The sequence below is a fragment of the Gossypium arboreum genome, chromosome 10 (assembly GCF_025698485.1).
Source record: "Gossypium arboreum isolate Shixiya-1 chromosome 10, ASM2569848v2, whole genome shotgun sequence".
NCBI lineage: Eukaryota > Viridiplantae > Streptophyta > Magnoliopsida > Malvales > Malvaceae > Gossypium > Gossypium arboreum.
The window spans coordinates 6248138-6263534 of record NC_069079.1 but is presented as its reverse complement, the minus strand read 5'-3'; the positions used below and the strand labels follow the sequence as shown (position 1 = coordinate 6263534).

At 32.2% G+C, this 15397-nt stretch overlaps 1 protein-coding gene and 1 non-coding gene across 3 annotated transcripts; both read right to left on the bottom strand.

Moving 5' to 3' along the window:
* Nucleotides 1–1025: 1025 nt before the first annotated feature.
* LOC108473664 (transcriptional repressor ILP1) lies at nucleotides 1026–10403 on the bottom strand. 2 transcript variants are annotated; one of them, XM_017775354.2, is made up of 7 exons: nucleotides 10067–10403; nucleotides 6210–7414; nucleotides 4544–4711; nucleotides 3006–3685; nucleotides 2368–2647; nucleotides 1892–2181; nucleotides 1026–1401 (listed from the first exon to the last, which is right to left on the bottom strand). In XM_017775354.2, exons 2-7 carry the CDS (start codon nucleotides 7389–7391, stop codon nucleotides 1209–1211), a joined length of 2793 nt encoding a protein of 930 aa, XP_017630843.1. In that variant the 5' UTR covers nucleotides 7392–7414; nucleotides 10067–10403; the 3' UTR covers nucleotides 1026–1208. The 2 variants fall into 2 exon arrangements, with proteins under 2 accessions (XP_017630843.1, XP_052875976.1); XM_053020016.1 differs by lacking the exon at nucleotides 10067–10403 and adding an exon at nucleotides 9164–9296.
* LOC128282886 (small nucleolar RNA snoR98) lies at nucleotides 7949–8059 on the bottom strand. The gene has a single exon (XR_008273237.1). It is a non-coding gene; the product is annotated as a small nucleolar RNA snoR98 (small nucleolar RNA).
* Nucleotides 10404–15397: the final 4994 nt, after the last annotated feature.

Sequence of the window (15397 nt, the reverse complement as noted above, 5' to 3'; positions counted from 1 at the left end):
TAATATTTCCTCATGTTTTTCTTTTTACTAATGTTTTTATTTTATTAGTTTTAAATTCTATTAGTATGCAAAAATATTTTATTTCTTTTAAAATTGATTTCTCAAGCCAAACCTTTATTTTGAAAACAAATAAGAAATTTTGACGTCATACTAAAATTATAAGACAATACTGAAAATCATGAAAGATTACCAAAATTATGATCAAATATTCTGAAGGAATTCGTTTTTCAATTTTTTTTTTATCAAGTAACTCATTTACAAATTTTTTTCAAAAATTTTACCTATTTATTAGATAATTCATTTGCAATTACAAGACAACACATTCAAAATATAAAAGAGTTTGAACAAAAATATAGACTTGAAATATAATATTAGACAAAAAACAATACTCGTTTTATAAATGAGTCAAGCCTTGAATAAGCCCTTTTTTACCCTTAGCCCAGGCCCAACCTAAATATATATCTAAAATATCAAAAGTACCGATAACCTTAATAAAGTATTGATACATTTCACAAAAGTATCAATATCCTACCTAATATCAACACTCTCTTAAAGTTTAATGTTTTGAAAATTTAAAAAAAAAAAAATTAAATATCGATACTATAAGTTTTAATATGAGATAGGTCAATTTATACCTGAATTTAACATTTATAATCTAAACTGAGATTAAGCAAAAATTTAAACTTATTTTTTGAGCCGAACCCAAACTTAACAATCGAGCTTAAATTTTCCAAAATGCCACCCACCTTGTTTTATTGTAAATTTTAAAAAAAATTCCAACACTCACCAACTTTATCATGATAAATAAATTTCTTCCGAAATATAGAACAGATAATTGAAATGAAATTCCTTCTTTCCAATATTATCAAAAAAGAGAATTCTGTCCTTCAAATACCCCTCTAAATAAACTTATTTTAAGAAAATCTTTGAAAAAGACAGAATTTGAGGCTCTTGGGGCTTCATATATACCGAATAAATTTGTAAGAACTATTAAGGGGCGGAAAAGAACGATCAAATTTACAACATTTGCATTAGAAACATCAGAGAGAATTTACTATTAAAAAAAAACTCATATTCCACAAAAGTCTCAATGGTGATCTCTTCCCATATTATTCATGTATATCTAACACCTACTGCCGGTTCATTGGACAACTTTACTAGTCTCACTCAGCGAGGTTAATCAAATCTTATCCTTAACAAGGCATGGTTCACAATGCTTCCTTTAGATGAAACCTCCTCGCTATATCCCTAGCATTGTCATATTCATTTAGCTCAACCAACATTTTCTTCAACCGACGAGCTAGTCCACCAGCCTCACTTTCACTCACACCTGACGCATGCCTTCTCTCCAATGTTTTTCCTAACGACAACACACAATCCACCAGCGGTTGCAACTTGCTACTGCACATTTAAAGAGTAAAAAAGAAAAATCATGAGATGCAGAAGTCAGGAAGCTTCCGAACGAGAAGCAATCATGTAATTAAGTCGGAAAATACCAGACCAGTACCCTTGCAGTCGTTTAAAAGGTGAGCCTTTTATGTTATAATTATGTACATATAACTTCTATTATGAGTGTAACGTATTGGTGTGAATTTCGAGAGAGATAAATTTGAAAAGTAAACAGTAAAACAATGATTACAGACCAAGAACAGGGAAAGCAGAAAAAATGTAGATGAAACAAGCAATAATCCACGGGGGAAGAGGCCAGGAATGACAGGAGCAGGATGTTGGATATTTATTCAAATTTGTAGATTATTTAACAGTTCAAGCATAATTGAACCATGGATGCGCAAAATTACTCGGTTCAATAGGTAACACAGATGACCAATTTGATCACAGCAGGTGGAGAGCAATTATGGAAATTTAATGCACCTTAACAGACTATTAGTACCTGGAATCTCGTGAGACATTTGTGCCTGCCCACACCCCAGATAAAGAAGCTACAATACGTTCTGTTCTTGTGACAGCATCATGAACATCTGAAGCAATGCACCGAATATGAGGTAAAATTTTCCCACACAAAAGGTCATCTAGAGCAAGCCTCTCTAAAACTGGCAATGCCAGGATATCCTTCCACAAGCAGATATTTCTCATCAAACGAACAGACATCCCAAACCGATATGCAGCAACTCGTGCAGCATTTGGCACAGCCTTCATCACAAGTGGGCTCCATGTTGGGACCTGCGAAGCAAAAATATCAAAGAATCACAATAATAAGAACAGTTATGAGTTAACATGTCCATAGTCAAAGATAAGACACACATAGAGGCACAGATGCCTTTCTGCAGATGTGCACACACAGAGTTAAAGAAAGCTAGATTGAGATATAAATATATATATACAGAGAAAGAGAGAGAGAGTAAATACCACAATATCAGTAATCGCATCCCTTAGACGAGAGCGGATAGTAACTAATAATTCTGCTAAAGCCTCACTAGAAGGAGGAACATAATCTATAATCAAACTCGTTGCAGAAACAGCATTCTTTGTTTCTTGTGTGCTAAGCAAGTCCCAACAATGGGAAATTTCATGATGCAATACTGGAAGCGCAATCTTTTCCACTAGTGCAGGAATGAGGTTAGCATCAGAATCATCAAGTGCAGAACTTCCATCTTCACAAAAACCATAATTGAATAGCAAATTATGCCTGCAAAGGTGAAAGATATTCTTAGTACGAATAATAATTAAAACAGATGCAAAGTATAAACCTTTAACATGTGTCTGTTCATTCAAGCATGCACCTTTGTTTCTACCAATCAAACCGAGATAACCAAGCCCATATCAAAATATTCAAAACAGGGTACTTCTTAGCATAAATTCTAATTGAAACAGATACAATAATAAACCTTTATCATGTGTTTGTTCATTGAAGCATGCACCTTTGTTAGCACCAATCACCATAAACTAAGATAACAAAGGCAGCAAGCCCATATCAAAAGACTCAAAACAGGCTATTTAAGTTCAATTAGCAATATAACTGAAGTTCTTTAGTTAAGCACCATTACCATTTCATATCAGAAAAGTCTTCATCACCATGGAGTGGGTCCCACCTAAGCAGCTCAAGTCTTACATATGGAGAGAAGATAGAAGGAATACTTAATGACATGTAAGCATCCCGATAGCTTGAAGAATAATCTTTCTTCAATTTTTCAAACTTCTGTTTAACAGCAGAAAGTTGGGAATATTCCTCAGATGCATCACTGAAAATTTCATTTGCTGTTTGAAGCAACATGTCACGGTTTGATCGATATGCTGTACCCTCACTATCACTCTCGTCAGTGCTTGATTCTCCTTCTATTTTCTGGTAGGAATGGTCTGTCTCCATGGATGATAATCTCTTAGAATCAAATCGAGCTTTCCTGCGTTGACGAGCCTCAGCCCTTCGTTCCATATCCAAACGTTTCTGCCGGTTAACATCTCTACCAAATTCATCTAACTTAACCGGTAAATTTACTTGTTCTCTAATGGCAACGGATGCAGCCTGGGCTGCATTTGTAGCAACTTCAATCATTATGGCACTGCTTCCACGTTCACTGAAAACCAACATTGCTGCTTTCACAGCTGCTTCAACCTCCAGCATTTCATCATCATTGTTTGCAGATCTTCTTTCCAAGACAGCCAATGCCCGTTCTTCATTAAGTTTCTGCATATGCTCTTCAAGTTCCTCTATAAGGGGAGCTTTATGCTGGGTAGAAAGTCATAGTAAAAAAGATAAGCATCAGTATACAAACAGGTCTAGTTACAAGCATGCATGAAAAAGAAGCCTCAAGAAACCTGAATATCTAACAAGAAGTCACTCCAAACAAATAAAATTCTTAAGACCATGTTTAAATACAAAAATCAAGTGGTATTAAACATACCATCTAAATCCCAACCGAAGGGCTTTTTAATAATTTATTATGCTTGTACGTGCTAATGTAATTTCAAATATTTAGCTAATTTTCAGATTGTGCATTCATAGCTTACAAGTACTTTTTGCTAATTCAGTTTCTCGCAGCTATCAATGATTGAGAACTTGATATTTGTGACTCAAATTTTATGTTAGTAATATGCTTTTCACAAATGAAATTTCAAATTACTTATTCAGTATTTATTTTTGAGATCACTGGTACTACATGAACAAATCCTGTGTAACAGTGTGTTTGCATGCCTACGAGTAAAATTGTGCTTCAAACATTTTTGGATGTAAAAGGACACTAACTTTTATTTTTACATATTTAAATTATCCTTAATAAAAAGTGATACAAAGAATTAATATCCAGATAGTAATTGAGATTGATATGAATTGAATTCTATCAAAAATGAATTTAACATTTATTATATTTCATTCAGTTTATGTACTTCCTACTTTTGTTATTATTAAATATTTTTGCTGATCAGATTTATTATTAAATACTTCATCACTTATAATTTTAAAAGTAAAAGTTCTAAAATTTAAGATATGTACTCTCCAAAAGAGACAGAGAGAGATCAAAACAAACATCTAATTAAGGAGGAAACTGGCACACAGGAAAACAGGATATAGAATCAGATAAAGCCATACCTGCAAAAATTCACATATAACAGAAACATAATCACGAAGCTTTTGCATAAAGATGAACTTCTCACCAGCAGCAGATAGAGACTTCTCAAGAGCCGTGATATTGAAAAGAGAGGCTGACAAATTCTCATCAGCCTTACTCAATGATGAAATGGTTCTGGCATGAGATTCCTGGTAAGGACATAAAAACTGATTAGGTACCAAATAATTCAAACATCTCTTAATGCACATGAAAACTCAGGTAAAAACATTTGAAAGTGAAGAGTACCTATGCAAAAAAATTTGTAGCATATTTATAAAAGAAAGAATATTAGTAGGCTTTTCTTTCATTAAAAAACACACTAATTTTGTAGCATAGAAAGAGCAAAAATACATCTGTTTATAAGCGGATAAAGCACAATATTCGACTTCCTTGACTCATTCATTATTACAAATTTGTCATGCCCTCTAACTAACTATACAAGCAAAAGCTAGCACCTCTCACAAGTGTTCAATAGGTTCAGGAACTAAACCAATAAAACTCATCTAATGACCTTTGAGAAAACCCGAAACTTAACTTGAGCAAAATATATCCTAAAGTGTAAAGACCATAGTTTAGGGAAGCTAACAAGAACTAGATTAGGAATACGTATCTCAACAATACAACGAAATGAATTAATAAAGCTTGAACAATGACACAAATAAGCACCAAAAGGACTGATTGCAACAATGGACTTTCCTGCATATTGGACTTCCCTTCTGTACTTAGTAGCACAATGGTCATGTCACACTCATTACATGCGTTGCAGATTCGAAGTTAAAACCTGAACTTTAATAGGTATGATTAACCCGTTAAGTAACTATGTGATTTTAGAAAATCCATCAAGAAGTTGATACAATAGTTGACCCATGGAGCCCTTCCATTCAAATCTCATTTGGGTATCAAAGAGCTATTGACAAGTTCTACACATCTTACTATCGACCAAATCCCACATAGTTTTATGGGAAACAATAAATCTACTAAAAAGAAGCTATCAGTCATAAGCAATGGAAGGCTCCACGTAAACACCACAACAACACTACTTAGGCAACTTGTTTGGAACTCAAGTACTACTATCTAATCTTGCAATCTCATTTGAATTGGAAGTTATCAAAAACACATTTACTCAATGCATCACTAAGAAACGCAGCATCGTCAATTAGTCAAACAATCCCAGCAATCAATCAGTTATCAAAAGTCATTTAAGTCCTCGAAAAAACTCTATGGCAAGAGCTTCAGAGATAATATTAGACATCTAGCATAACTTTTGATGCAAATCAATCAAGGAAGCCTACATCACAGTGCACCCATTTCATTGCAATGCCCCACCACCGAAGCCAATAAATGACTAAAATTGGAAAACAAACCAAAACCACAGAAGTAATAGTTTCTAGCATCCTTCCACTTTAGAAAGCTTGAAAAATATCAAAACAATTGACTCCTTACAAGTGTGACTACAGTTATCATGTTCTTCCAGTTTCATGTTAGATTACCCTTTGGATTCAATTTAAAGCATACTTCTCATACAAACTATTGGCAACAACCAAAACTAAAACATACCAACTCATACCCACTAACAGTTAATCAAAATTAAATCACTTTGGCTTCTATTTCAAACTCTTTAAAGACAAGTAGAGAACATAGAGATACCTTAAGCCTCCTCAAATTCTCTTGTAAAGCCTTTTTAGCAATCTCAGCTTGTTGAGATATCGACGCAACATCTAAACCTTGAGAAGCCCCAGCTGCACCAACAATGCTTGAAGATGGAGTAGGTGGCACACTTGGCATCATCGAACCATATGAAGCAATTGTCGAATACCCAAACCTTTTCTGGTGTTGCTGAGGCATATTATGAATCATAGCAACTCCAGCAGTGGTATTACTACTAATTACAACTCCATTTGAAGCGTCATCCAACCTCTTCCCCAGTCCTTTCCGGAACTGCTCTTCTTCCCACAACTTCTCCTCCTCATCATCATTATCCTCATCATGAATCTCATCTTTCCTCGAAACTACACCAATTGCTCTCTCCTCAACAACCTCAAACACACCCTTTTTCCCACTTTCACCCAACAACCGCCCTCGGAACTCTGCTTCCTCCTCATCACTGAACTCTTCCTCTATACCACCACGATTACTCCCACTATCCAGTGATATATAATCAGAAGCAGGCCTTGCAAAAGACTTCCGAGCCCGGTCCTTCTTTGCCTTGATAGCCTCAATAGTTGCCTGGTCAGGAAAGGCCGAAGAATCCATATCTACTTCTTTACCAATCGCCATCGTTGTCAACCTAGATTCTACTTCATCTTTATCAAGTTTATGTTGTGGGACATTCTCTTGCTGGGAGTTCAAATTTTGGGATTGGGGTTTGAGAAGGCCTTTGAGAACAATCTTAGGCTCAGATGACATGGAGGAAGCCCGTGAAGAAGGGGCAGCAAGGGTGCGTGTGTTCTTTTGGAGCTCAAGTAATGCTTCTTTTGTATAAGTACCGGCTTGGGGTTGTACATTGGAAGGTAAAGAAGAAGAGCTTTTGCGGTCTTTCATGGAGGTAATCTTGTGGGCAGATGAGGATTTGGGAAACCGAGAGGAAAAGGGTTTTTCTCTTTCTCTATCTCTGCTTCTATTTGAGGATGATTTGGTTGTTTCTTCTTCATTTTCATCGTCAGCGAAACTAAGGAGTTTCGGAATTTTCTTCGTGGCGGGTTTTGAAGATGAGGGGTTTGTGGTGGCGGTGGTAGAGGTGGGGTTGTTTTTATTATCGTTGCCATTGTCATCGTCATCAACATCATCGCCACGGCGACGGAAGTTTCTGGCTCTGGTACCGCTGCTCATAGTCAATGGAAATCGCCCGAACACTGTGCCAAAAATCACAAAAACAAATAAAATAAATAAAGGAAATAAATAATATATTGAAGAAATTACATAAGTTAAATTAAACACTTAATTTTTCAATACTTCCCTATTAAATTCAATGATTGTTGATGTTATAACGAGCATAAAATATACATTTTTAAACATCTCAAAAAAGTATTAACTCGTTTTAATTCAAATGAGAGAATTTGATTTTTACGAGTTAAAATTTCATGTAATGATAAGTTTATAATTTAATATGTTTTAGTGTATCAAATGATAAAACACAAAAAAATCACACAATGCATTTTTTTCTGTCTCTAAGTCTAGTTACATTTCTAGTGATTTGAACCCCAAAGCAGGAAATTTCTAATATAACAGTTATGATCTATTCACAACCAAAAAGGAAATTACAGCCTTTCAGTTCAAGAATATAACAGGATACTGATAAATAAATCAAGATGCTGCCAACCATATAAACACCAAAAGTTATAAAACTTTTAATCGCAATTAAGGTCGATGCCCTTCAATATTGACAAAAATGTAAAAGAAGAGCCAAACTTGCACTCCATGTGAAGCAGAACGCAAGCATTAACTTCTGATTTAATATCTGGAGAAGATACAAAGAGGCAGATGGCTATTTGATATTTGGATGCAATCCTCCATCAGACACCACATTGCCCACTTCTCCAATATTCCACTCGGGGCCAGGCACTTAAAAAAAAAGCATTTAACAAACTCTTATCACCGGATCTTTAAACATTACAGCACATGATACATGCTGAACTGAAGACAATTCTAGGGAACACATAATCATTACTCATCAGTTAATTATACATCCATTCTGATGTTAATAATCCTGATCCCAGGCAACTTACTGTAATAAACTCAAAACAGTGGCAATAAATCCAGATTTCAGCTCCAACAAAAATATCATACTTGCTAAATCTCAGCCGTAAACTAAACCATAATCAAACACATCCACCAAGAATGTTTTCTCCTTTACCAAATTGCATTAATTTTATAGTGATTTCAACCCCAAAGCCAGAAATTTCTAATATAACAGCTATGATCTATTCCCAACTAAAAAGGAAAAGAAAAACAAGTCATACATTTTTTTCTTAAATAACAGAAGCTCAGGTTACTATAAACTTTCCAAAGTCCTACCATTTGGAACCTAATAAAATACAACCCCTTTTACTCCTTCTATCCCTATTCAAAATCCAACAATTTTTTTTAACTTTTGATAAAGCAAGGCTAGTCTAGCTGAGCTACAAACTTATTAACATCTCAAATCTCAAAAGAGTTAATGAACTGATAAATCTCCAAACCAGAAACCCAGAAAAATTAAAAGAAAACAGATCAAACCCAGATTCAATACAGTTAAAAAATATGCTTAAGGTTATTTTCTACCCATTTTCTACTTAGTGACTACGTGTCAAACATTTTTTCCACTCATTGTTGACGCAAAAACATTAAAATTAAAATTAAAATGAAAATGATATATTATAAATAAATTAAAATAAAAACCTTACATCTAAAAAATATATTTTCCAAGTAATTTATTTTTCTTTTCTAAAGGTTATTATCCATGCTTTTGTTTCCTTCCAAAGGTGCACGGCAAAAGTAAGAAAATAATTCCTTAAACAAAGGAAATTTAAACTCAAGAGTCAAGCCTCCAGGCAAATGTTTATTCAACAGGGACTACTAGCAGGAACATTCAAGTTATCAGTCCAAATTATGCCCTTTATTACCGTTCAGTTTTCAGTTCAACTCCTTATCGTGTGATAGCACAAACATCAATGTGTTTAGCTTCCAATCCAATCACATGCTGACTCAATTTCTGCAGTTGAAGATATCTCATGTCCTTATATCCCCAACCAATAAGAAGAGTTATTTAGCTAATATCCAACCTTATCATTAAATATAATTCAAAATCTTATCCATGCCATACAATACTCAGCATAATTAGTCATCCAACAGATTATCACAGATTGGTCCAATTCATTAGTTAACCTGGAAGAAGTTGTACACTAGAAAAACATATGCGTTCGGTTTTAAAAAAGCACACTGATCCAGACATAGTTCGCTTCCAGTTTGGCTATTTGTACAAAATTTTGATTGCTAAACAAAAAATTTGAATAACTAAAGCAGTTGACAAACAGTTGGTCCAAATGTTCAGATCAGAAACATGCTCAGGTTTGTGCATGTTATCCATAAATGCACGTTAAAAGGTTTCTAAGCCAAACGCAAGACAGAAGTTATGTAGTTTACAAAATATATGCATATTATATATACACAGACACACATGCATACATACATATGCATAGATATCTAACACCACAACATAAAAGTCTTACTAAGGACCAAAGATAACCAAAGTAACAGAGAACTCACCACAACAAAAATAAAGCAGACAAAAGTAACATATTCATGACGAACATGGTAAACAATAACAACCCATGAAATAACAAATAATCTAAATTATCTATCACCACCCCCCCCAAAAAAAAAAAAAGAAAAGAGAAGTAAAAGTAAAAGCATAACCAATACAACAGCAATTAGAAGTTAGGGATAGTATTTCTTATTTGTGTTTTTCAACAAAATCAAGCTAAAAAAATGCTCACAGCTTTAAAACAAAACTCTAATGTTCATACCTTTAAAACAAAAGTCGATGGAGGCAATGTGTGTTGAGGACTGAGGGAAGCGACAGTGGGTGTGAACCGTGAGGTCAGTGGTGGTGACTGGTGAACGATGATGGTGGTGGTCGGCCGGTGGGTGTAGGTGGAGATTGGACTGGCGAAGGCAAATGGAGGAGTATAGGGCTGTTAGAAATTAGGGATTTAGAACTTGTTTTTTGGTTTTCAAGGAGGAACGACAGATTGGACAGAGAGAACAGAGAAAAAAAGGAAGCATAGGGCCTATACTACAGGCATGTTATTCGGGCCGGTTTAAATTAAAAAGAAACGGGACTCATTTTTTTTTAAAGTCCTGGCCATTATCTATTTATTCAAACTTTCTTATTTTTTAGAGGAGCCTTTTAGTATGATTGGTAACCCATTCCTTAGATAGATTAATACATAGGTAAAAGTAAATATTATTTATTTATATTTATTTTAAGTGTTTTATTGAGTTAATATTAAAATTAATTAATATTAATTTAATTTTAAAATTATTAAAATATTTTTGATATATAAATTAAATTATATTTTTATGAAAGTATTTTATCATTTTATATAATAAATCAATAAAAAATTTACCTAAAGAGATTCGAAATTGAAATTAATAAAATATATTCTCATATATAAATTAAGTTATATTTTATGATAATGATTTTATATTTTATTAAAAATCAATAAAAAATCATAATTATATTTAAACACAAAACATCATGAATGATAAATAATTAATTTTACTATTGTAATTAAAAGGTTAATTAATTTTAATAAATATACTTGTTACAAAATTCTTCTCCCATTATAAATTTAATTAATATAAAAGATTATAAGAAACACCCACAAAATAATTTCAGTGTAATTTGAGTTTTCAATTAATAAAAATATTTAAATTTTGTATTAAGTAAAAATAATACTAAAATAAGCTAATCACATGATTAAAACCTATTTTTTTTTAATTTTGCATAGTTTAATGACATGATATGTACTTAATAAGATTATTGAGCTTTAACATTAAGAAGAAAGTTCAAAATTATCAGAGTCTTGCCTAATTATTTTGTCAAAGGTACAATCTTAGTAAAAGAAAATTTATTAGTCCCTCTCAATTTTGATATTGAATAGATTAGTTTATCTTTAAAAATTAAAGTAATTTAATCTTTATCGACTTCAAAATTGAGTAACTAATCACAATATTAATATTTTTTTTCAATTGTATATAATTTTATTGGTATAATACTAAATTTAACTTTCAAATTTTACAGATTTTATCATTTTGTTATTGGTCTAATAAATTTAGCTTGCAATATTTACATCATCTATAAATTTGATCATAATTTAACAAATTTATATAAGATAATATTTGTTTGTCCAAAGAATATCAGTTGGAATAATAGTTAAGCTTTATGGAGAGAGTTCGGGGCAAGTTTGGAGAACTGGTTGTATGGTCGTTTGGTGATGGAGAATCAGTCCGTTTCTAGACTGATATTTGGATTGCAGATCTTGACCCTCTTCATATTCATTATATGGGGGTTGGACCGTTTGAAAGATATAGTAAATTTTGATGGAAAGTGGAATTGAACATTTTGTGTGCTTTGCTTCCATTAAATATACTAGCTTATATTACTAATATGCTACCTCCAAATAAGGATGATTGTAATAGTTTGTTTTTTTATAGTGACAGAACTGTGATTTTGGAATTATAAATTTTTGTCGTGTTGGCTCGTAAATATTATTTATAAAATATTTACGAGTCATTTGAATTGTGTTAAAATTTGATTAAGAAATTTTAACGTTTAGATAACTAATTAAGGTAAAAGAATTAAATTGTAAAAATACAAAATTTGTTAATTATTACATTTAAATGATTAAATAGCTTAATTATTAAATGAGGAAGGATCTATGTAGAATTAGCCCATTTTTTATTATTGTTGGACAGCAATATGAATAAAAATGATAAAATAACATGTATTTTAATGGCATAATAGTAATTAACATTAAAATTAAAACAAAATAATTAGGAAAGATGGTATTTTCTTCTTCATTTCTTCAAATTGATGCCGAAACACCATTGAAGGGGGCTCCAAGCTTCGGTTTCATTTTCCTTGTGTATGTGAGCTCAATTCTCATCTATTTCTTGTAATTTTTATATTTTTAAGATCGTTCCAACTAGGTTCAATTAGCTAGTATCTTCGTTTTTGAATTTGTTAAAAATTTTGAAAATTACCATTGATGAATCTTGGTTGTTTGTGATGATAATGATGTGTTTAAAGTTTTGATTGTGATTTTTTGTTGTTTTGTAAAGTAATTTAAGTTAGTTTTTTATTAAAGGACTAAATTGTAAAAATGTTGAAATTGCATAGTTTATTGGTGAATAAGAGGTGTTTTGTAGACTGTTTAAGGGCCTAGAATATTAGGCTGTAATCTGATCTCTAGAAAATGGTCAATTTTATGATTTTCGGGTTAAAAGACTAAATTGCATACATTGTAAAAGTTTAGGACGATTGTATAATTTTAGAAAAATAAAATGGTATAAAATATAGAATAAATTGGATTATGAAATGAAAGTTAATATTGAAAAAATTTTACATTTTAGATCAATATTAGACCTGTTCATGGGACAGGCCACCGGCCCGGCCCAAAGACCTACCCGAAATGTGGGAGGATTTGAGCTAAAATATAGGCCCGAAAAATGGGTTTGGACAAAAAAATAAGTCCAGTTTAAAAAAGGGACCGGGCCTCGGGTAAGGCATTTTTGGCCCAGTCCGAATTCACTAAAGGAAAAAAAAATTGTTTTTTTTAATATTATTTTCTTATTGTTTTCTCCTATTTTGCTACTATTTTACTATTATGTTGCTACTATTTTATTGTTATTATTTGAATATTATACAAAAACTTATTTTATTGTTAATTTTGTTATTATTTTAAAGACATTTGTTAATTTTGTTATTATTTTAGAGGCATTTGCTTGTTAAGTGCATATATCTTAGTATTATTTAAGTATACATATTTTTAAATTTTATTTTTAATTTGTTGGAAAATATTTATTTTGATGTTTTTAGTATTTTTGATGTATTATATATATATTTTAAAATTATATAAAATAATATAAAAATTAATATGGCCAGACCGGGCCCGAGCCTAGCAAACAGACCTGAATTTTTAGTTGAGTCCAACCCAGCCTAGCTCGGTCCATACACACCTCTAATCAAGATCTTGTTGATTTACGTAGAAAAAGAAAATTTGATAATTTGATATTTATATGAATTGTATGATGATATAATGTGAAATAGTTTATTTTAATAGTTTAATTGATGTTATAATGTTGGGGAAAATGTTATTGGATTTTGGTACTTAGGCTGGATGAACGCTAGATAGAGTATGAATGAATGATGGTGTGTTACGTGGGGTTGGAGTGGAAATTGATGTGGTGTGATATATATATTTTCCCGAGTATACTGAGGTTCAGCTTTTGTTACGAACCCTTGTGTAAGGGTGAGTAAAATTCGATTCGATTCGAAAAACTCGATAAAAAATTCTAATTTTGAATTAAATATTTCAAGTTATTTGAGTTAATCAAATTATTCAGATCAAATTGAATAAAAAATTAAGTTTTTCAATTTAACTCGAATATGAATTACACAATTTGAGTTATCCGAAAATTTAGTTAAGAAAAGGCAAAACTACGTTGTAACAACCCAATTTTGCTCGGCCAAACCCAAAATAAATAAATAAATAAAAGTTCATTATTAAAAGTTCAATTACAAAATGACTCAAAAATGAAGCCAAAATACAAAAAAAAAAAATGGCCCAATGGCTTAAAAACTTAAACTAGTTTCAGAAAAGCCAGAAACCCTCCCCTAGCAGGCAGCAGGCACGCCACCCGAGACCCCTCATCTTGAGGTCTGACGCCTCATCTGCCACCATTGCACCAAAATGGCAAAAGCAAGGGTCTCTCCCCTCCGTTGACCGCACACCGCCTCCTGCAAAAAGAAAGAAAAAGGACAGAACAGTAACAACAAGAAAACAGACGATAAATATGGCAGAAACAACAAAAAGAAAAAATATATATATGTATAATTGGCTATAAAAGCCAGAGATTTGAGATGTAATTTTACACAACACAAAAAAGAAAAGAAATATAAAAACTAAAATCTTAAAACAACAGAGAGCAAAAAACAAAGGTGGTTTATTTCCTTCCATTTTTTTATTCAAAAAAAAAAAGAAAAAGAAAATAATAAATAAAAATAAAACCTTTTGCCTGCCTTTTTATCTTCGCACACTGTTGGTGTCTCCTTTGGTCCGAGAGGCCGTCGAATCCCTAGGGATTCGGCCAATGCCGTAGCTAAGGACGTCAAGAATTGAAAGGTTTTCCTTTTTTTTTGGGGGGGGGGGGAGTTTTGGCTTTAGTCTAGGATTTTCGACTCTGAATCGAAGTTCTACACAGAAAGGGGGTTCAAAGGGGTTTTTGAGCGACTTTTCGGCCATGACGGAGGTCTGCCATTTCTATGGTCGGACTTAAAGGTCCCTTTCAGAGAAAAAAAGGAGAGAAAATAATTTTTTTAAACAGTTTAGAAATGATTTTTGAAACATTTTTTACTTAAATAGGGACCCCTAAACAACATAGTTTCTTTCAAGCCCTAAACGCCCCAAAATGACATCTTTTTTATGGGACCCGAGACCCGACCCAAAAGCTAGCAGATCCACGTGTTTTTGCGATTATGGTCTATTTGCGACCTTGGTCCTTCCGCTTTCAAACTCCTTTTTAATATGGTCCTAATTTCATTTTTTTTCTTTTTAGATTGCACCACTTAATTTTAATTTGTTTTCTATTTAGTCCTTTGTCTGCTGACCTCTTGGGGAATGACACGTCTCTTAGAGTTTTGGATAATTTCCCATTTAGTCCCTTTTTCTTTTCGCGCATTTTATTTTGGTCCTTTATTTTGATTTATTACTTAATTAATTTATTTCTTTATAATTTTCACTTCTAATTTCATTTTAATTTCAATTCAATCTTTCGTTTATCTTATTTACCCTTTTATGGACCTTTTATATTTTTTATTATCCCTTACCCTTTTTTAAAACATTCAAAATTTATGTTATTTAAATTCCCTTTTTTATGTTTTATTAGTATTATCATTATTATTTGTTAATATTCTTTTATTATTCATATTAATATTATGATTATCGCTATTATTATTATAAATTGACATTTTATCATTATAGTTACATTATCATTACTCACAAGCATAGCATCTTTAGTTTATCTTTTATTTGTTTGTTCATTTGTTCATTCATTTATTCGCCTATCATTTT